The sequence below is a fragment of the Ovis canadensis genome, chromosome 7 (genome assembly GCF_042477335.2).
Source record: "Ovis canadensis isolate MfBH-ARS-UI-01 breed Bighorn chromosome 7, ARS-UI_OviCan_v2, whole genome shotgun sequence".
NCBI lineage: Eukaryota > Metazoa > Chordata > Mammalia > Artiodactyla > Bovidae > Ovis > Ovis canadensis.
The window spans coordinates 112,070,642-112,093,855 of record NC_091251.1 but is presented as its reverse complement, the minus strand read 5'-3'; the positions used below and the strand labels follow the sequence as shown (position 1 = coordinate 112,093,855).

At 50.2% G+C, this 23,214-nt stretch overlaps 1 protein-coding gene across 18 annotated transcripts in view; it reads right to left on the bottom strand.

The window, feature by feature from the left end:
* Positions 1–23,214, bottom strand: part of TDP1 (tyrosyl-DNA phosphodiesterase 1) — an 81,594-nt gene that overhangs the window by 33,161 nt on the left and 25,219 nt on the right. For 13 of the 18 annotated variants that reach the window (XM_069597285.1, XM_069597286.1, XM_069597289.1 and 10 more), the window contains 6 exons: positions 20,186–20,353; positions 19,679–19,757; positions 16,918–17,100; positions 16,254–16,302; positions 14,648–14,714; positions 12,715–12,822 (listed from right to left, as the gene is read on the bottom strand). In XM_069597285.1, the coding sequence (XP_069453386.1) occupies positions 12,715–12,822; positions 14,648–14,714; positions 16,254–16,302; positions 16,918–17,100; positions 19,679–19,757; positions 20,186–20,353 (654 nt within the window). Of the gene's footprint in view, positions 1–12,714; positions 12,878–14,647; positions 14,715–16,253; positions 16,303–16,917; positions 17,101–19,678; positions 19,758–20,185; positions 20,354–23,214 lie in introns of all 18 variants that reach the window. The other 5 variants (XR_011258379.1, XR_011258380.1, XR_011258378.1 and 2 more) reach the window with 2 other exon arrangements.

The window sequence follows — 23,214 nt, the reverse complement described above, 5'->3', positions numbered from 1 at the left end:
AGTTTCAGCTTCAGCATCATTCCTTCCAAAGAAATCCCAGGGCTGATCTCCTTCAGAATGGACTGGTTGGATCTCCTTGCAGTCCAAGGGACTCTCAAGTTCTTCTCCAACACCACAGTTCAAAAGCATCAATTCTTCGGTGCTCAGCCTTCTTCACAGTCCACCTCTCACATCCATACATGACCAAGGGAAAAACCATAGCCTTGACTAGACGGACCTTAGTTGGCAAAGTAATGTCTCTGCTTTTGAATATGCTGTCTAGGTTGGTCATAACTTTCTTTCCAAGGAGTAAGCGTCTTTTAATTTCATGGCTGCAGTCACCATCTGCAGTCATTTTGGAGCCCTAAAAAATAAAGTCTGACACTGTTTCCACTGTTTTCCCATCTATTTCCCATGGAGTGATGCTGTTAACTTAACTGATGTACTGACTGCCTCCACATCTCTGCAAACATCACTTCCTCCTCCGCGAGGTCTCCCACCCTGCCCACTCCTGTGCTGGCAGCCCTTTCCTCCTCCACAGATTCCAGCTCTTTGAAGAAGCTGTTGATGGCTATTCGAGCCCACAGATGTATGCAGGCCCTGAATCCTGCAGATGTTAGGCGGGCGAGAAACGTGTTATTAATTCAAGAAAAGAGCCTGACACACAAAGGCTTAGAAGATACAATGTATCAAGGCTTTTGTTCACTGCAGCCTAGAGAACTAACCACGAAAACGTAGAGCAGAGGCCTAACCGCTGACCAGGAAGCAGGAGAGGCACAGCGGAGCAATGGGCGGGAGCAGGACCTGCGTGCCCACACGCTCCAATCCTGACGAGGGCCAACGCTGCTCATCTTCAAGTCCTGCACCTACAGAGTAGGGCAACACACCTGCCTCATAAAAGTGATGTGCAGGTACCTCCCTGCTGGTCCAGTGGCTAAGACTCCAGAGATTTCTCACAGGGATCGAACTAGATCCCACAGACGGCAACTAAAGACCCTGCACGCTACAACTAGGACCCTGCACAGCCAAATAAATATTGAAAAAAAAAAAAGTGTGTAGAATCCCAGGCACATACATGACGCGTAACAGATGCCACCTATTACCATCATGGTACTTGGCTAAATCTATGGGAGGGCGACTCCGGTTCTTCTCTGGTGGGGCTCACCAAGCACTGCCCTTCTCCAGAAGGCAGGTCCATTCAGGTCTCCCAACCCTAGAAGGTTACAGTGGTAGATGGGTTCAAAAATTACTCATCAGATTGCTTCACTGATTTAGCAATCCCACCACAAGTGTCCGAGGCAGAGAGAGAGTGACCTTCTATTTTATTTTGTGAAGAATGATTTGGTCTCCTGGATACAGATACATGTCCCCCAAATTTCACTACAGATATGAGAAATACAGTGCCTGGAATTTAAAAGCATGGTTAAAATTAAAGCAGATGTCTTGTGAGGTTAATTACCACAAAGGACACATCATATCAGCTGCGATTTGGGGGCTGATATCTGATACAGATACAATATATTAACAAAGACACGTCAGCAGGGAAAGAAAAATGAAAACGACTATGACCTTGCTTTCCCACTGATAAGCGGGGTGAAGCGTTAGAAGAGATCCTTGGGAGTGGGTTTTTCGAGCAGTGCTCCTGACTTACTGGTCACCAAACAGACGAGGAGTCCACGCACAGCCTCACTCTGCTTCTCAGTCACAGCCACAGCCCGCTTCCTGATCTGAACTCGGAAGCCAAGCCCCCATTTAATTCCACGGCACAGGCCAGCCCAAAGGCCAACCAGCACTGTAAAAGGGCCCTTCTCTCTTTGATCCCACAGATCAAATTAACAAGGGCTTTAGAAGCCATCAGGTTAGCATCCAGAATCCAAAATGGCAAAGAATACTGTGCTGTGGGATCAAAAGTTGCTTTTCAAATCTCAAGTCAAAACTGGTATTTAGAATATCATGTCAAAGAATTTCAGCATGTACTTAATAGTAACCAATGAGCCACAACTGCTGGTTATTTTTGACTGAAACGTTCCATTATTTTGGTCCATCTCCTGGGTGGATGGGCAAAAAAGGACTTGAAAAGAGCAACAGATTTGTAAGATTTTTAAAAATAACTATCTAAGTTTCACTGGAGAATACTTTATTTACAGCACTGTGGTGGTTTCTGCCGCACATGGACAGGACGCACCCACAGGCGCAGGTGTGAGTTCCGGTTTTTGCCAGCTGTCTCCTTGGGCTTAGCATCCTTCGGCATCGATCTCTTTGCCTGTAATATGGGCTCAGCACCATATGCCCACTCCACTGGGTTATAATGAGGGATGAATGCAGCAATTGACAAGGAGGTGAATGTGCTCAGGGAGTCGTGGAGCGCGGCACGAAGGGAACATCTGGAAAGCACCAATACTTTCTCTGAAAAGGACTCACTTGCTTATTAAGCTGTGCCAGGCCTCAGCTGCAATATATTGGATCTGGCTCCCTGACCAGGGATCGAGCCCAGGCCCCTGCGTGGGAAGCGTGGAGTCCCAGCCTCTGCACCACCAGGGAAGTCCTGGAACGTGTAGGTATTTTCAACAGATCTGTGAAATGGTGTTAGAAGGCTCTGGGAGGTTATCTATCGTAATAGTAACTTTTTCTTAAACATAAAGTGAAGTGAAAGTTGTTCAGTTGTGTCTGACTCTTTGCGACCCCATGGACTTCTCCAGGCCAGAACACTGCAGTGGGAAGGCGTCCCCTTCTCCAGGGGGATCTTCCCAATCCAGAAATTGAACCCAGGTCTCCTGCATTGCAGGCAGATTCTTTACCAGCTGAGCCACCAGGGAAGCCCTTTTCTTAAACCTAGGGAGTCCTCTATTCAGAGCAGGACAGTGGGCTCTGGGAGTGGTTTCCAGAACCCCAAGGGCTCCATGGACACAGCACGAAGCCCTCAACGTAGCCCAGTCCCTGACTCCCCACGAGGGGAAGCAGCTCAGAGCATGGAAGGAGCTGTGGAGAAGCAGAGGTGCGGCTGCGGGCAGCGGACCATTTGCACATCTAAGTAACAATGAAAGGTACGATGAAGAGCCGTATCTGGTCAATTAACCTGAGGGCCCTTTAAAGGCTTTCTGAAGAAGAGCCCTCCCCTGGGCCCCCAGCAAAGTCTGTGAGGGCAAGCCTCTGGCCTCTGCTTCCCCGGGCCCCTGGCGGCACAGCCTCTGCACTGAAGCTGTGGAGCCCATGAGTGGTTTCCATTAAGATCTCCCAGGACGCGTGGGCATCCTCCCTGGGGTGAGCAACGGGTCCCGCAAGCCCTGCCATGCCGGCAATTCTCCTGGACAGTTCTGTCCGCAGCCCTGCGGGCGACCTGGTTCCTCCAGCTGCCCCAGCCTGCTCTCGCCAGCCCGCTCCTGTGTCCTCCAGGTCTTTCTGTAAGAAGGCCTTTATGTGAACGGCCCTCTGCTCTGCCCTTCTGCGGCCACCTTTGTCTGGAACTTTGCACCAGCTTCTTGGTAGTTTTTTCTGCCCTCACGCTTCAGCTTCTCTTTTCTATCCCATAAACCAATTCCAGAAAGAGTACGTGACTTGGAAGGAGCTGTTCAAGCTCTGGTTCGACCATGTCCTCGAGGAGCGCCTCGGCTCCGCGCCGTTTCTTTGTTCATGAAATATCTGCTCTCCTTAGCTCCAGAGAGCACAGGGTGGCATCACCATGAAAACTGCACTCAAAGCCCTGAACAGCGATAGACGTCATCAGCAACACCAGTTCACAGGCCCTGAGCGCCCGCACCGGAAGCGCCCAGTCCTCTGACGTCACCGGGGCCCCGCCCCCGGCCCCGCCCCGCACAGCGCCCCCTGCCGGCCCCCCCTGCAGCACGCTCCGCCCCAGGGTTTCAAGGACACGGCTTCAAGGACACGGCTTCAAGGACACGGCTTCTTCCACCCGGTGTGTCCCCTTGGTCTGTCACACACAGAACGGACCCCGTCCCAAAGCGTGGTTATCTTACGCAGAAGTGGTCTCTCTCTCCTCTGAGCCATCCCTTCCCCGGCTTTTGCCGCCCTGGATGCCCTTAACTGCCACAGAGGGAACTGTGAATTCCCATGCACACACACACGACTAACTCCACGCTGATGAAGAGCTCGGCAGACTGGCAGACGGAGCGATCACTACCCCAAGCTCCGGATGCTGGCAGGCCCACAGGCCCGGCCTGGTGCTGAGAACAGGGGCCGAGTGTGGATCCACAAAGGCAGAGCAGGTGAAAGGCTGGATGAGAAGCGGCCCACGAGACCCAGGCTCGCGGCACGAAGCTCTGCGCCACGAAGCTCTGTGCCACGTGGTTGGGTCTGGTGTGAACAGAGTAGCTGGGCAGAAGCTGGAGGAGTCAGGCCCCAGCTCAGGTCCCAGATGTCGACTAGTAAGTGGGAACTGATAACCAGGATGAAGCGTTTCAAGAAAGCCCTGAAGGGACGCTCCAGTGGGTAAGTTAAGACTGGTACTCCAGTGGGTAAGACTCCAAGCTTCCACTGTAGAGGGCACGGGTTTGATCCCTGGTCAGGGAACTGTTTAAGATTCCGAATGTTGTCTCTGGTGCAGCCAATAAAAAGAGCCCTGAAGATTTAAGCACCGGACCGTGTCAAATCCTGGCACAGAAGGGATGGTCAGTGGCTGGACTAGCAGAGGCAAGGAGGCACAAGGCTAGGGAAGAGCAGCCTCAGGCCCCTCACAGCAGCCACGCTGTCGCCTGAGCGCGCAGCAGGGGCCACAGTGGACAGCCACGGCAGAAACCGAAACCTCACTGCGGGAGGAGGGAGGCAAGGCTCTGGCAAAGCGACAGCAGGAAGTCAGAGCATTCTGGGCTAAACGCTGGGAGAGAAGAGCTGGGGGGAGATGCCTGGCTTAGCAGAGGGGGAGGCTGCTAACCAGGAGGAGGCAAGGTCTGGCATGGCGGTCTTCGGGGAACGAGGCTGCCGTGAGCTTTTGAGCTGCGTGTTCTCCCAAGCCTCAGCCAGCAGGGCCGATGCCAAAGCAGAAGGCACCAGGGCCTCAACAGCTAGAATACAAGCTCCTTGAGGGCAGGGACCACGCGCTGTTCATCATCTGGCACCAAAGCCCAGAGCAGCGTCTGGCACATAGGCACGGACGTCACGCTGGACTCTCGGGGCGTGAGTCCTACCCCATCACCCTGCCAGCTGGGCCTCCTCGGGAATGTTTCTTAAGGCCTCTCTGCTTTAGCTTCCTAGCTCTAAAATGAGGATCCGAGTACCTCGCTACTAACAGGGAGGATTCAGGGAGTGAGCATACAGTCAGCGCGCACACACCTGCCGTCATCTGTGAGGCGTGTTCCCTGGAGGCTGGTTCCTGCTGCAGGCCTCCCAGACAGCGCCTCACCTCCAGCCACAGGTATCGCTCGTCCCTAGCAGTGCTGAAGTTCGAGGGTCTAGAGACCCTAGGTTGGGGTCCCAAGCTTCTTCCCAGCAGGGCTAACACTTTGAGACTTGCTCCCACGAGCATGGAAGGGGGCACGCGCTGGCCTCGGTCTGCTCACACCAGAGCAAGAGAAGGCAAGGGGCCTGCGATCACCCCATACGCACAAAGGAAGTCGCTCGCAGACGTTGGCGCTCCTAACAGTCATCCGTAACAAAGTGCATGTGGCATGCCAACTAATACCAGTACCTTGGAGCTGTAGTGCCAGGGAACCGAGCCCACGCCAGTGACATCTAGGAATAATTTTTCTGTGAGGTCCACTGTGATTTTTTTTTTTAAAAGCTCAAAGGAGGAAACAGACTATTTGTTTCCGAATCAAAGGACCAGACACTAAAGAAGCACCGCACTACTGTGGGGAGAGGCAGAGGCGGCGCGTGCCCTTAATGTTTCCTCAGAACAGCCGCAGCGGTTCTGTAGTCAAGCACTCATCTTGTTTTCCCCTAAAGTGGCAGCACCAACATATCTACTTGTCCTGTCGGTTGCTAGGCAACTGTGACAGCGATCTGTTCTGCCCACCCACAATGCACGGCTTTCATAACTGTTCTCACTGGGGTTTGCCAGACACTCCCAGGCACTATCTTCTCAGCCAAGGCTGCTTCTTCAAGCTCATCTTCTTGCCTGCTTGGTCCTGTGGTAAAATTTAAACACTGTCTTTGTCATTATGTTCTGGTAATTTCCATAACAGGCTGCCCATCAAACATGGGATGATTTCACAGTAGCATTGAGAACTATAAATAGCTTTCCATGAAAGAAACCAGACAAAAGCCTGCCGATATAACATTCTAGTAAGTTCAGCCCAAAGTGCTAACTTTAAGTTTCTTTGAATACATTCTTCTGGCTGAATATACTTGTGTTGCTGTTATAGAATAATTATGACTAGTCTTAAACTTAACCACACTGAGTTCAGTAAAGGCTTTATTTATCAAAAGTCTTTAGGTCACATATTACACATCCTTTTTTCATATAAACCAAACAGATAAAGTCTTGATAAGCTTTCTTGACTCCCTAGAGGTCTAATGAATATGACGTTAATAATAACACGTGGTTGTCAACAGCCAGTAAAAATTAAGTGGTTAACTAACAGTTAACCCCTCATACACTTTAATGGGTAACGGCCACATTTACTTCCTATCATTGTCCTCTGATCACTCCACAAGTCAGATAAAGGCCCAGATAAGAAATGATTTTTCCAAGATTTGAGTGGCAAGGCTAGTATGTGGCAATCCCAGCTTAGGACATGGATCTTTGGACTCTACCTCGGGGCTATTTCCTCCATAGTACTGTATTTCCTCCATGGCTGATGGGATATCATCATCATCCGAGGTACCTGAGTTTGAAAGGGTTGATGGGGTTAAAGTGAAGAAACCAGCAGTGGTGGTTTGAGGATGAGCAGGATGGCTGGGGAACGAGGAGGAGAAGACACTTCACTCTGCACACCCCTGACCTGTGATATGTAGATATGACCTATTTGAACAGAAGTATTTTGTAAAGGGCTCTGATTTAAATATGCACTGGTCCCTAAACTAACTGGGCACAGGTCAGATGCGTTAGATGCTGAGAATAAAGGTAAGCAAGCCCCTGGCATGGGCGCCCAAGCAGCTCATAATAAACCGAGGCCAATGAATGCCCTCAGAGCCAGCAAGGAGGACACAAAAGGGCCGGGCAAGGAGTGCTGTGCGCACGCCCAGTCGTGTTCGGCTCTTTGTGACCCTGCGGACTGCAGCCCACCAGGCGCCTGTATCCATGGGGTTTCCCAGGCAAGCACACTGGAGTAGGTAGCCATTTCCTCCTCCAGGGCATCTTCCCGACCCAGGGATTGAACCTGAGTCTCCTTCACTGGCAGGTGGATTCTTTACCACAGAGCCACCTGAAAGCCTTACAAAAACACAAAGGAAAAATAATGACTCATGTCTGCTGAGCCAGAAGTTTCAAAGGGGAAGATTTGAGAAAATCCTTAAAAATAAGCTTAAGAGCGCTGGACAGTACAGAAAGGAAAACATACTTAAAACCTGAGAAGCTCAGAAAATGAGCGGCAGCTAGAGGAAGAGGGGTGCCGCCCGCTCACTCACAATTTCCTGGGCCACTGCAGAGCGAGTACCATACAGGCACCATCATTACTGGTCTGCAAGAAACCACACGTATTTCACAAAATTACCAAGTGTCAGGAAGAGCACTCCAGTAGGAAAAACAGTATGGGACTTCCGAACTTCTTTTCTCTTAGAGCAGGACAGAAACTGATGGAGACAGGTCCGTTCACAAAGAGACTTCACTAAAAATGGTTTCAGGGGAGATTCTGGTGATGCGGCAGCCACCTAATACCGAAACATGGCCTAGGCTCTACACACGCTTCCAGTGAGAAGCCCGGTCACAGCACAGCATGAGAGGGAGGGAGGGAGAAAACAGGGTATCTGCAAATATAAAAGGATAAAGTAGAAGATGAAAACTAGATGAAAGCTAGCAGTCCCTGATTTCAAGCCGGTTTCCCATTTGTGAAATGTCAGTTGGGTAAAACCAATCTCTGTGACCAGGAAGCCAGCACCCTCTACTTAGGATGGGCTGAGAAACGGCCGCGACCGCCATGTACACTCCACAGGAAACACGAAGTGCGAGGCTGAAGTGATGAGGCTTTTCTTCTTGGGTCGGGGGTGGGGGCAGCGGGGGGAGTTGTGTCTTGTAAGAGTCTGCTTATCTCTTAAAAGACTTACTGAGTGTGGGTCCCAAAGCCATCATGCTGCAGGGTTAGAACCTCCCTCCAATCAAGTTGCCTCCTTTGGCTCCAAATAATGCTGGGGCTGCACTTCTCAAACAGCCTCTGGGGAGCCCGAGGGCCCGTCTTGTGAGTATGCTCAAGGAGACTTTCCCTTGACTATGGAAAACAAACCTCAATTTTCAAAACAGGAAGAAATTATTTCAAGTCAAGGCTGGAGAAGCAGACGGATGAACCCAGCTGAGTAATGAATGAGGCCAGAGGAGGGCAGAATCGGAAGATGGCCTCCAAGATTCAGCCTCGGCCCTGGTGTACATTTCCAGTTTATCCCCCTCCTGGAATGTGAGTAAACAGTGTGACTATAACGGGATTTCATTCCCATGATCAGGTCACTAATCCCTGGACCTCTGAGTTAATCAGAAGGTTTGGGATGATCCTGGGCCTGAACTAATTAAGTGAAGCCTGGAAGGACGGACTGGGCCCTTCCTGGGGACTGAGATTCTCCTGCTGATTTTGTTTTTTTTCTGTTTCCCTCCTGTTGATTTTGAAGAAGCAGTGAGCTACGCTGTGAACTGCTCATGGAGAAGACCCCGTGGAGGGCACCTGAAGCAGCACTCAGAGCTGAGAATGGCCCCCAGCTCAGTCACCCAGAGAGCAGAAACCTCAGTCCTGCAGCCACAAGCAGCGGGATTCTGCCAACAACCAGCGAGTTTAGAAGACGACCCTGCGCCTTAGAGGAGCTCGTAGCCTTGATCAACACTGTGATTCTGTGCAGAGGACCAGCCAACCCATGTCCAGACGCCTGACCCACAGGAACTGCCAGATAATGAGCCTGCAGTTGCCTTTAGCCGCTTAGCCACAAGGCCCAGAACAGAAGCATGTCTGTTAGAGATAACGCTTACTGATGTGCCACAGAAGCTCACTTTGAAGGAAATTCTGAAGAGCGGCGGAAGGGTGAGAGCGGTGGCAGCGGTTTTCATAAAATACCTAGTTTCTCAAGGTGACCATTTTAAAGGGCAACACTTCTTTGGATGTGCAAATGTGGCTTATTAAAAGTCATTATTAGTGTCAAAATTCACATGGCTTATCATCCATATTGCTTATTACTATTATAGTTTTTTTCTGAGAATATTGTTTTAATAAAAAGCACTTATTCATCCCGAGCATCAACATTAACAGAGAGTTTTAACAATAGAGCAAAGTAGTAAAGTGTCAAGAAAAAAAAGTGGGGGGAGGAGGCAAATGTATGCAGCTTTGAAGTATCTATCTTTCACTGCAACCCACGTCTTAAGATGTGGCATATCCGCCCCTTGTGGACGGGCCGCTGGGTTTGCTGGCATGATCCCTCCATGTGGACTAGAACCCACGGATCTCTGTGCAGCCCTGCCTCATCACTCTAAACAGGAAACACGGAGGGGAAAGAACAGCAGCACTCATATGCCAGCTGCTCACCAAGTTCTGACCTTCTTCTCCAAGGGGACAGCGTCGCCAGCAGGAGAGACGGCCGAGGGGGTACTGAGAGAGGCAGAGGCATCTGCACGGCTTTCGCCATGACGCGGTGCTTAGTGCGTGGGGCCGGGCTACTCAACACCCCAGAGGGAACAGGACAGTCCTGCCCAAAGTGTCATCTTGACCAAACCCCGAGGGACTGCTCTGCCCTCCTAGCCCATGCATTCCAGCAGCACCCATACTGTTTCTCAAACACAAACCAGAACATTCCCGGCTGCGCCTCTCTCCAGGAACGCCTCCCCCAGCTCTCCACCCACGTGGCTCCCTTCCTTCTTTCAGGTCTTGGCTTAAATGCCACTGTGTCAGTCAGGACCTCCCTGATCGTCCTATTTAAGGAGCAGACTCCCTTCCTGGCACAGGGACGGCACACGCCTCTGGACGCACGCTGACCCTCACTGTGCTTCAGCTCTCCCATTAGTAAAGGGGACGAACGCAGCTCACCTGCAGGACTGCTGTCAGGATCACATGAGTGTGTGTGTGTGTAGACCTGCTTTTTTAGAAGAATGCCTGAAACTCAGCTTAAGCGCTGGGCTTCCCAGGTGGTGCCAGTGGTAAAGAACCCGCCCGCCAATGCAGGAGACATAAGGGACGTGGATGCGGGCTCTGGTCGGGAAGGTCCCCTGAAGAAGGAAACGGCAGCCCACTCCAAGATTCTTGCCCGAAGAAACCCATGGACAGAGGAGCCTGGCGGCTACAGTCCATCGGGATCACAAAGAGCTGGACGCGACTGAAGCGATTTAACACTAAGCGCCACATGTTAGCTTTGAACATCTAAAAACAACTGAAACCAACTTGGACATTAAGCTATTACCTAACTCACTGTGCTCACTGGCAAAGCTGCTTTCTGTGAGCTCATCAGGTGACAAAAGCTGACCTAGAATAACGTGAGGCCACTGGTAACAATGCTACGGATATTAAACAGATGTTATGTGTACTCACAGGAAGCCCCAAACACTGAACTAAGTCTCGGTTCAAGGATTTTGAGTAAAGGACTGTGCACCTGAATTATTCTTCTACTTCATTTTTCTCTGTAGCGACTACTAGCATTTGATATCTACGAATAAACTTGGTTTCTATGCGATTCTCACTACCGTGGAGTCAGGACTGTGTGCTATCACGGCACTCCCTGAACCTGGAGAAATGCCTGCCACATAGTAGGTGCTCAGTAGACACAGGTTGAAATGGTTAAACTTTACGATGTCAAAAATACAACGCAGAACATTGCTTAAGTAGAAGGAAGAGTGTTTCTGGAGGATGGTGACCAGCTGTTCCGTAACTTGGGAGGGAAGGCTTGGGCCCAACCCGCCCGCATGGCTTGGGAACCCGGGAGGTGTGATGCTTAGACCTGGTCTGTTCCTCCCCTCCCGGGCACCAGCCCTCGGCTCCACTCTCCCCGAGCGTCCACACACAGGCTCAAGGTGTCAACATTCAGTTCTGAAGAGAACTCCAAAACGTACTACGCACACGCTGACCTTCTGACTCGAGCACCGCCAAAAGACAATTCCACTCAGCCTTCCCACCTCGAGAGGTCGATGTGATCCAGCTGACCATCCTCCCACCAAAACCAGCTTTGCTTCTTGCCTTCTCTAGAGGGTGACCACCTCCCACCTCCCTGCTGGCCACACCCCAAACCCAGGACTCGCCTCTGAAGCAGCCCCAGTCAGTTACGCGCGGAGTCCAGGCAGTGCCCTCGCTGGCACAGTCGTCCCCATCCTGGCCTTGTGGTGAGCGGCATGCTTTTGAAAGCTTGATTTCTCTGGGCACCCGTTTCCCCAGCAAAAACCCATGGTGCTAGACGAGACCACTTTTACCCAATAACTGATATGTTTCTCTATTTGTTTTGACCCTATTTTGAGAAAAAGCATTCTAAGTTAAGAGGATTTTCACCACAGTTGGAAGAACAGCCTTCAAATTCAACATTCCTGCAAAGTGGCATGATTCCAGTAAGAGCCTTGATGAGTACAGAAAAGTAACACGAGGGGTAGCGTCCTGGCACCCAAACTGGTAGCGAATCTGCCAGATCTGATCGAAGGAAACGGCACGGCATTTTAGGGCCTCAATACAGAGCAAAATAACGAGCTTGTAATAAAGTGGCCCTTGGGGTGTACGATGGCCCGGTTCTCAGCACCGCTTCTGAGGGTGGTGTTTTAGAATCAGAAGCAGATAGATTATTTCACCTAGCCCTACTGACTGATCAGAGTGTACAGGAAGCGAGGGTCACACACAGCATCAGGATGTCACAGAACCAGAATCAACAGCCAGGTCTTTCTCCCTCAACTTAGTCACTTGGTTTAACATGTAACATCAGGCAGTTCCTGCGCACGCTGGTGGCTGGCACGGAAGCGTGGGCCCCTCTGGAGAGTGCTCAAGGGCCCGCACGATGCCTGAATTCATGTTCCTGTTGGCTGACTTTGTGGGAGACTGGGCAGCACTGTGCCTGGGTTTCTCATCACATTAACTCTCGGGACACTGGCTGTAACCTAGCTTTTGCAAGGGTGTTTTATTTACAGTGAAATCAGGGGAGCAATGAACAATTCTGCACTCACAGCAGCAGCTAGGGCTGAGCTCCACGCCCACAGAGGGGCACAAGCCCTCTACACCTCTGCTCGCCTTGGCACTTCCTGCCCCAGACAATGACTTCTCCACCCAGGACATCTACAGGGCACACCTCATACCCAGGCACCCTCCTCGTCAGGGGCAGAAGTTTCTCTTTTTAAAGGCACACAGCAGGGAGAAGGGCACCAGTGCCCCTGGCATCCTCCATAGCCTCGAGGGCAGGGCTGGAACAGGTGTGACTGTGGCCTCGCGTGTCGTGGGTCCTTCTGTCCCCAGCACTGGGCTCTGTCGTGTACCTCTCACGAGGACACCAAAGGCAGCCACCACTTTCCCAAGAGTTGGGACTTAGTGGCTAAACAACAAATCACAAAAACACAAACATACGTACATGTTTAAGAGAAAACGAAGGATGGTTCACAGAACCACTTTTTGGAAGTGCATTCAGCCCTCTTCCCAGGAGTTGCAAATACATTTTAACAATTTTTCCCATCAAGAATATAAGAACTCGTACCTCGTGACAAGGAACCAAGCAATCTGACTGAAGTCTGGAGAGGGTCTCAGGTAAGTCTTGATATGTGGCATGGCGTTGCTGCGGCCTGACGTGTCAGCTGACCACTTGCTGGTGATGGAAAGGCACAAACCACGAGTCAGAACACAGACGGGTCATCACAGCCCTAATATGAGAAAACTGTATGAAAAGCAAAATCCTGACGTGTAAAAAACGGCGAGTACATTGTTCTCTGTGATATGAGCTGAGATAACGTCCTAAATCCTGTTGAGCTAACAGAATAACACATGTTCATTTCAGAATGTGGGTGCGTAGAAAATGCCACCTACAAAAAGCACTGGAACTGCAGGCGCACGGCCCTCGCAGCCTGCCAGGAACACACATATACCTACGCGCGCACACTGTCTGTCGCGCTTCTCACCGCGCGTAAGCGCACCCTGCCTCTTTAAAGGCAGGACCTGTGTTCCCAGAGCACAGTGCTGAGTAGGAAAGGCTCACCAAATGCTTAAGGAGCAAGACGCAAGATGGAAAAGCACAGACAGCATGAATATCGAGATGCAGTGCCGAAAAGCAGGGGGTCACTCAGAGATATGCCAGTCAAATGCAGACAGTCGTGTCTAAGCTTGGTTTCTAAGTTTCCCGCATTTTGGGGACTAAGGTTTCATGGGGAAAAAAAGACCTATATCACGAGGTAAGAATCCTCACTTATGAACAGAAGAGGGCGGTCCCTCAAGAGAACAGACTGTTTGAAAGAGTAAAACTGGGATTCGGCAGTCATTATCAGATTATTAAATTCACTTGTGGGGCTTCCCTGGCGGTCCAGCAGTTAGCAACCCACCCGCCAGGGCAGGGACACAGGTTCGATCCCTGCTGTGGGAAGATCCCACACGCCACGAGGCAACCGAGCTCGTGCGCCAAACCATCGCGCCTGGCAGCCGCAACTGTCGAGCCCTCCAGCTGCAACTACTGACGCGCCGCAGAGCGGTGTTTCGCAATGCGAGGAGCCACCACCACGAGAAGCCCGTGCCCCGCGAGTAGAGAGTAGCCCCCCGTGCCCCGCAACGAGACAGGAAGCCTGCTCGTGGCAACAGAGACCCAGGGCGGCCGATGAACAAATGAATACAAGTTAAAAACAAACTTCGCTTGTAAGAACACAGTACTCAAAGGGGCTCAATTTGAAGAAACGTCCTCTGCAAAATAAAATCAAACACCTCCACAGAAAGCCTTACAGAAAGGCTCCAGGATGGCATCCTGAATCGGCCATGCCGTGGGCGGCTTGCAGGATCTTAGTTCCCTGACCAGGGACTAAGCCCAGGCCCTTGGCGTGAACGCAAGCAGTTCTAACCACTGCAGCGGCAGGGAATTCCCAGACTAAAGCTACTGAAAGGTCACCTGCCTGAGTTTCTGGTTCCAGCTCAAGTATACCTCTGTTGAAGCCAGGGTGAGACTGCAGGGTGGGTGGCGGGAAGGACGCAGAGCATCCCTTCAGCCTGGACGTTCGGCCGCTGGCTGGGCCGAGCAGCGAGCCGAAGGCTGCCGTGTGCCCCGGGGAAGGGGCGTGGTCCTCCCCTCAGAAAGCCTGCAGCTTCCCAGCACATGAGTGTGTACACAGAGGTGGCATATTTTGGAAATATGAACTAAAACGCTGCTTGTGTAAATTCTAAATTTCCCAACATGTTCTTTCACTAATCTTTTTGCTTTGGATGTCAATATTTAAACAGGAACCTCACAGAGATAAATTAGACTCTGGTATTAAAAACCAATTCCAAGAAATGTCTAGAACTTTAAGGGATTTCTATCACTAACATAAATAGATTAAAAATACAGGCATATTATGTAAAGCTCTCTCTTTTTTTTTTTTTTAAGAAAATCAGACAGACAACATTCTTATTTTACTTGAAAGCAGCAGCAGCAGCATTCTAACCGGATTACTTACTGAAAATAGGAATGAAGCCAATTCTGTTTCTCCGCCGTCTGGATGCTATAGGGAAGAGAGCCCCCAGCTTTTAAAATAAGAGAAATAAAGTAAACAAATAAAAATTATTGACTATAATTTGAGGATCTTCATTAAGAAAATCTATATACAGTGGTTAAAGAAGCCACTAGTAATTTCATCTCACGGAAAAGCTCTTTGAAAGGAAACATCTACCCCTGCTTTAGGTGTGTCCTCTCTAAGGGGTTTCCTTTCTTAGACGTGCATAAAGTGTTAGTTGCTTATGCCTGTCCAACTCTTGCCCACCAGGTAACTCACAGCCCAGCAGGCTCCTCTATCCACGGGATTCTTCAGGCAAGAATACCGGATGGGGTTGCCATTTCCTTCTTAGGGTGCGTATCAAGTAGTAAATGTTTACTATCGCAACAGGAAACGGTATTTAACCACTGGAGGGGGTGGAGGTGGTACTTCAACGTTTAGAGAGGCCAGAGATGGGCCTGGCCCACCCTGCTGCCCTCGCGCAGGTGGGACGCCCTGAGATACTCTTTGCAAGGCGAGGGCTCGTGCGTTGTTTTTGGGCCCAAGACCAGGACACTGGGAGAGGGGAGACTAGGATGAAAGCCTGGTTGTCTCTGCCTCCTTCACCTTTTATGATGATATTTCCAAAGAGACTCTGTCCTAGCTACACAGATTCTTACAAATGCAAAACCAAGGATCACTAAAATGTTCAATAAACCACTATGTTTTAAAAAAGGAATCCTAAAAGCCATAGTCCTACAGAACGAATAAAGGTACAGTTCCAAGTGGAAACACAATTAGAAGCCAGGATTCTCGCCTGGAGAATCCCATGGACAGAGGAGCCTGGTGGGCCACAGTTCATGGGGTCACAGAGTTGGACACGACTGAAGCGACTCAGCACACACATATGCCCTCTCTGGGATTTTGGTAATGCCTTCTCAATACACTACCTGGGGGCTGCTGAATTCCAAACTAGCTAAGTGCCCAGCACTGACATGAGGGAACTAGAGGACAGGACTGAGAGGTGTCTCCAAAGCAGTCCCGGGGTTCACAGATGAAGCCCTTGAGAGACGAGCTGTATCAACCAAACTACATCACACCAGAGATTTCATCTCAGTATTAGGCCTCAGCTCCGGACCCTCAACATGATCTGTATCAGGGATTCAACTCTGGAAGAACCACGTAGTACTTTAGGCCGTATGTGGGGGGAGAGGGAGAGGTGTTAGAAAAAGGCACAGCACGGGGTTGTGGCGGAAGCTGGCTTTATCTGGATGTCTTATTTGGACAACCACTGGTGGCAGAGGAGAGAACAATCTTTTTGGTAAAAGTATCACACACTCAGGGCTACTGTGAGGATTAAACAGCACTCAAATTGCTCAACTGGGTGGCATCATCTGTAGAACACAGCACCACTCAATATTACCTTCTTTAAAGACCCTCATCCAGTTAAGAGAGAATAATCTCCAAATTTCTCATCAACACCTTTCTGACCTCAAGGAGGAAGGCATTCTCATTGTTTTAAAAAGTTTACCAGGGTATTTATGAAATGCACACACAGAAACTCAGTCGGGACAGTCTTCCCAACAGCTACCTGGATATCCTTCTAAGCTGGTCCGCACATTTTCCACTGAAGGATAGATCTAAAAATAAAAACAACCACACTTAGAATGTGCCACGTTGAAGAAACTATCTATCTGTGTTAAAAGGAAAGAAGTTTAGTTTTTACCAAGATGAAAATCTCTATTAGAAATAATACTTCAAGACTTAGAAAATGTGCTTTAAAAAGTTCCCATCTTATTGAAAACTATTGAACTACTAGTAATTAAACTACAGGAAGCATTTACAGTCAATGAAAGAAAATCACATTTCAGTGAGTATTTTTCCTCTGAAACACCCGAAGAAAAACTGAACTGAATGTACAATTCTCACTTCAAAGGTCTCTAAATCATTGATAATGCCTGTAATTCTGCTGGCAATGTTTTATCAAAATTTTTTTCTTGGCTTGACAACCTAAAGGAAGGAATGGGGAATCTGCAGGCTAGTCTGTGGCTGAGCCAGAGCTTGGAAAAAACCAGGAAGCTTCCGGCACCGGACGCTATTAGACTTGATTACAAACGGCAGTGCTACCGCCCTGCGTTCAACGTCTTCCATCCCTGATCCACGGAATGAAACCCCTTTCTGCAGCAAGGACAGATCTGACTCTTCTCCTGGACCAGAGGCTAAGAACAGTGACCTCAGGGAGGAGGGGCACTCACCAGATGGAGAGGAACAGCACTTCCTAGGGTCCTGCTCTCCTTGCCCAGGGTCACCAGGCTCTCCTTAAACTCAGAACACAACCATTTTGATTCGTCTGCCCCCATGGAGCCGATGCTGGAGAACTGACCTATGACAGGCCAAGATTCTGCTCCAGGTGCGGGGGAGGCGTGCTCCTTCAGAAGCTGCGAGAGAGCGAGAGCAGATGCTGGGGTCAGTCTGGTCACGCGGGAGAAAAGCCGTGATGGCTCAGAACATGGTCTCCTGTCCGCGGATTGCCCAGCTCACAAGGAAATGTTGAAAATGGTTAACGCTCAGTTTCATACCCACGTACAGCTTTTCTTCTTTGGGAAAAATTTCACTTTGTATTTTAAACGTTTGTTGGTGTATAGTTGACACACAATGCTGTGTTAGTTTAGGTGCACAGCAAAGTGAATCCGTCATACATATATCCACTCTTTTTCAGATTTTTTTCCCCATAGAGGTCACTACAGAGTACTGAGGAGAGTTCCCCGTGCTATACAGTAGGGTCCTTATTAGTTATCCGTTTTATATATAGTATTGTATATATGTTAATCCTCTGGGAAATATTTTTAAATACTGAAAAAAAATTATTTTAATGCAGTAAGTGGATAAAAGTATTTCTCTTCCAAAATTCTTTGATTTGTACTTAACTATATTTTTTAAAAAATGACCCATTTTAGTAGCAACATCAGACAAACTAGCAACCTGCCATATGAGATTAGCCTTCTGCCTTGAAATGCCAAAGGTTTAATACACTGAAATAAAACCTAGAAGGTCAAACTATTATATATTTTGACTCCTATCATTTGAAAAAGGCTTGGGCTCTGGGCAGCTATGATGCTCCATAAATGAAAGAGAATATATTTACATACGAATACATACCACCGTAAGCCCTGGGGAAGACTGACCTGCTTGTCCTGCTTTGTTTGATATTTATGCAAAGCTGCAGAAACAAGTCAGAAAACACTTGAGAATTTTCTCTCTTTAAACCTGTGCTGAGCGCCTTCCTAGAGGCTGGAGACAGCAACAGTTCCTGTTCCAGGCGAGCTCACAGTCTGACAGAGGCGTGGTTCGGGGTATATGCGTTATCCTCCTTACCACTGAGTAGGCACTAATACTTATAAACACACTTCCCCCCAGGGCCCAAACGCTCTCAGCTCCAGCCCTGGGAGCAGCATGGGCAGGAAGCAGGGCTGAGCCGACAATCACAGGACTCGGCTACCGTCCTGGGTTCAGCCCTTGATCAGCCGCAGGACGGAGGCCCCGGCCCCGGGCGTCTCTTCCCCAGCAGGGGGCAGACTTCTGACTGCGCCCCGTCTCTCCTGGAAGACAGCTGTGATGCAACACAAGCTCCTGACTGTGCGAAGGGGTCGCAAACCCGGGTAAGAGGCTACTCCGCTTTCAGTAACACAGGGACCCTGCACAAGTGTGTGTGATCACCCGGCCTTTCTGAGCCAGCAGTCCACCAGCTACAGCCCGCAAGTGCTTGCTGAACAACCAATTCGCGCTTTGCCCTCCTTTCCTCATCCGATCTCGACACGACTCTGTGAGGGAAGTAGGCCATTATGGCCGTTCTACAGATGTCGAGAGTCATTACCCGGCTTGTAACCGGCCAGGATTTGGCCCTGCTGTGGGTATCAGCTCACAAAGCCGTGCACTTACCCAGGATGTGGGCTTCCCTGGTGGCTCAGCTGGGGAAGAATCCACCAGCAATGAGGGTAGACCCGGGTTCAACTCCTGGGTCGGGAAGATCCGCTGGAGAAGGGATAGGCTACCCACCCCAGTATTCTTGGGCTTCCCTGGTGGCTCAGCTGGTACAGAATCCGCCTGCAATGCGGGGGACCCGGGTTGGATCCCTGGGTTGGGAAGATCCCTAGAGAAGGGAAAGGCTACTCGCTCCAGGATTCTGCCCTGGAGAAGTCCATGGACTGTACAGTCTATGGGGCTGTAAAGAGTCGGACACGACTGAGTGAGTGAACTACCCAGCCTCTGGGACGCCCCTGCTCCCGAGTTCAAGACAGAAAGATGGTGGTGTGGAGACCCTGCCTGCTTTCAGCTGTGGTCTCACTTAAAAACAGGAAATTAAAAATTGTCATCGGCCAAGGGGAATTCTCACACAGCATCAATAATCTATGGAAAAAGAGGGGTGTTTAAGAAATCGTGTTGGGAATTTACTAAGGTAAACTGACTCCTAGAGAGAGGGAGGAAACTTGAAGCTTTAACCTGCTGCTTGTTTTATTTTGTTAAAGATCTTTCTTGGCTTATTTTCATACCAGCAGCAAATGTCATTCTCATAATTGCAATTTCTAGGGCATCGGTTTAGCAAGAAAAGCACATCATAGCTCAGTTGTGGTCTCTGCTCAACACTATTTTCTGTTCTTTGTTGAACCTGTGTGAAAAATCCTTGACATAAAATAAAAAAATCCTTCACATGCTGAGCAAAAACTACTTGTATAAATACAAAGTCTCTAATTATCTTTACTACAAGAAATTAAAAAACTAAAAACTGTCCACACGCTTTTGCCATTCAGGCCTGCTAACTAACTCTGCACCTATGAAAGAGGCAAAATGTCAAAATGCAAGTAATTAACAGAACCGTAATTAGATGACCAATTCCAAGTGCCTAATGCTTGCCGAGAGTTGTGCTAGAGATATTATAAAGCTGCTTTCAAAACAGACCATTATAAATGAAATAGGAGTGGACATACAATTTTTTTAAATAGTAAAAATTTTCATTACCTTCCTAAGCCTGAAATGTCCCCAATTATCTTTCTGATTTCCTTGAAAGCGTCCTGGGGTTGAGGCAATAAGGTAAACACTAAAACGATACAAAATACAAGTTAGAGAACACAGTGACGCGTGGGCCTCAAAACATACGCAAACACTAGTACTAAGCGTGAAGTGTTCCGAGAGCCAACCCGCTGTCTGGAGGTGCCTCCTCCTCCGAGCTAACTGACACTTAAATCACTTTCAAGCACCCTGTGGGGCCCCCACAGGGTGGAAGTCAAAGAAGTTGGTGACTTTCAGAGCAGGCACTCCAGTGGGGACTGAGGTGAGTGGGGAGAGCCCCGAGCCTTCAGTCCAGCGCCTGAGGACCAGAAGGTGCCGACAGGGACGGGCCCCGCTCTGCCACTTCCTGAAGGACAGCCCAGTGCCTCTCCACCACCCGCCAGGCCCCTGCACCCCAGACCTCACGCGGTCCTCAGGGTAAGCCCCTGAGTTGCTAAGAGGCCATGTTTATCCTACTTTGTTTCTGAGAGGTCGTGCTCCTGGATGGTGTCTATCCACTCCTTGAGAGGGGCGGCGTTATAAGCTGCCAGGTAGCTGATGAGGTCAGCTTTGAAGTGTGTGGCCGACTCTCCAGATCCGTGGGTCCCGTGGACGATTCGGGGGTACAAGGGGCTCAACCATATTCTGGAATGGAAAAAGAAAGCCACCTTGAACAGTCAGGAGCAGAGCTGACCACAGTGCTCTCTCTGTAACCAGGCACGCACCGCAGGGTGAATTCTCACTGCCTCTCTCCACCTGCTGGTAAGGCCACCTCTGTGTGTGTGAGTGCCAAGTCGCTCCAGCCATTTCCGACTCTGGGACCCCACGGACTGCAGCCCGCCAGAGCCCTCTGTCCACGAGGCTCTCCAGGCAAGAGCGCTGCAGTGGGTTTGCATGCCCTTCTCCAGGGGACTTTCCCAAGCCAGGGACTGAACCCGTGTTTCTTGGGTGCCCTACACCTTTACCACGAGCACCACGCGGGAGGCCCAGGTCAGCCTCACGGAACACAGAACAAAGCTGACTGTGCCACTCCAGGGGTTCTCCTCACGTCCAGAATTATTTTTGAAAAGCTCACCGTGAATTTTAGACCCAGGAAGGCCTGGCCTCTGCCTGCCTCTCCCAACTCGACCCCTCCACGCTCCCCCATTCACTCACCCCCCCTGCTTATTCCCCCTCTTACCTTCTCAGCTCTACACTGCTTTTTTTTTTCAATATTTATTTGGCCACGCTGGGTCTTAGCTGCAACATGTGGGATTTTCAGTTGTGGCGTGCGAACTCCCAGTTGCAGCACGTGGGATCTAGTTCCCTGACCAGGAACCGGGCCCCCTGCATTGGGAGTGTGGAGTTATAGCCGCCAGACCACCAGGTAAGGCACTACACTGCTTTCAAAGTGATGGCAACAGCTTTACTCCTGACTGCTTACAGCAACTCCACACAGTGGTAACCCTGGCAAGCTTCTGCCCAGACGTATGTCAATGCAGCTCTTTAGCCAAGCGGAAAATAAAAGTTATCTATATTAAGAAAAAACGTATGTGCAAATATGTTTTCAATAAACAAATATTTTCATATCTATCTATCTATATCCCATATCTGGTGTCTGGAATGAGGTACAGTCTACGTTTAGTTATATCACAGTAACACTAACCTGAGGCTTTCAGATAAATTGGTAACAAAACTTTAACAGCACCTCTAACTTCATCAATTCTTTGTGAATGTACTTTGCTAAAACCTCTACGTCACACCCACGAACGGCAAATGACCACATCTAAGCCCAGTCCTTCTGTGAACTGGTCCCTCGTGCATCACAGAGAAACGTGGCTTCAGAGCTCCAGCGCAGCTCCTTCAGCTGCAAAACCAGGCTAGCAGTCCACCTCACAGACGCCCACGGGGCAACGAACAGGGCCCAGCAGGCAGGAGCTGCGTCCGCGGCCTCCCCTGCTCCGGCTCCTCCCGCCACAGCCCTGCCTGGGGAGCCGCAACAGAAACTGCCCGTTCCTCTCGCGCCGGCGGCCCTCAGAGACGGACAGGCAGGCCGTCAGAACCTCGAGAATCCTGGCTGGACGTCTCCGGAGCTCTGGACGCTCCCAGCAGGCTGGGCTGTCACACCATCCTTCCCCACCTCGAGGAGACCCCTCTGTCAACCGCGGATTGGCACCTGCCCTCTGCATCTACGAGCACTAAACCACATGCGGCTGCCTTTCAACGCCCCCTGAAAGGTCAGGGTGGAGAGCAGAAATGAGGCACCATGTGCTGGGGGAAACCGGCAGAACAGGCCTTCAGGGGCTTAGATATTGTCAGGACCCAATTATAAGAGCCTAATTCTTGTATCTCCTCAAACCTAGAGAAGGCCTAAAATCCTCACGGTGACGCCTGCGTCTCATGAGCAGCAGTAACCTTCGTGAAACCAGCATAACCCTTCTGCTAAAAACGTGCTTGACAGCATGCACGTATTCACCAAAATCACACAGAGACTGACGTCCCCCCTGCCTCTCTGGAGCAGCTTCTGAAGAGCTATCTGAAATGCCATCTCCTGGACTATAGTCCTCATTTTGCCACAAATAAAACTTGCCTCACAGCTCTCACGGTAGGCATGCATGTTTTTAAAAGTCAACACCTTGCACAGTGGGCACCACGTGAGACCAGGAGCGGGGCCCAGGCTCTGCACCGGGATCTGCTGCTACCTGGCCGTGCCACTCTGGGCAGGCTCGGCGGCCCCCCGTGCCTCCCTCGGCTCCTGCGTGCACCATGACCGTGCTGGGCGGGATGGATGGGGGCAGGCTCTCCTCCCCACAGCAACTCGGGGCTGCAGGATGAGGGGGGCTCCTCCTGGATCAGAGGGTCACTCACAAGAACGGTCCTGGAGGAGGAACATGACAGACAGCACCTTTCCAACCAGGACATCAACGTGCAAGACGTCTTACCATTCGACAAAATAAAGAAACGCTGGGCCAGATAATTTTAAAATTAACACATGAACAGGTGGACCGAGAAGCAGGTGGAAAGGACGGATGGAAGACCTTTAGGAGAGCAAAGAGTCCACAGGGCCAGGATGGGCAGACCGTGAAATTAGACAAGATAACTTTTAAAAATATTAAAAAAAATTACAGCTCATGACATGAAACTGTGAACTATCAGACAGAGCAGAATGTAGACAGCAGCACCCTCTGTCCTGGGGGGTGGGCAGCAGGGGAAGCTGGGCGGGAAAGCTTACACCACTCGTACTCTGAGTTCTGAGCCATGTGAAGTTACACCTAGTCAATGCGTTTTGAAGAAATTAAGTGCTTTTAAAAAAAGGGAAAAAACGAACACCTGAGCCCTTTACCTTTCATCCCTGCCCCACAGCAGCCAAGCCAAAGCCGCCTAAGGAAGCAGGGCCGCCTCTGCGCTCCGGAAGGAGCCGGAGAGCCGTGGCTGGGGCTCTCTGAGCCACAGGAGACTCAGCCAACTTGACAAGCCCTCTCAGCTGCTGTTCCTCTAAGGAGAAGCCACGCCAGCTCATCTCCTCT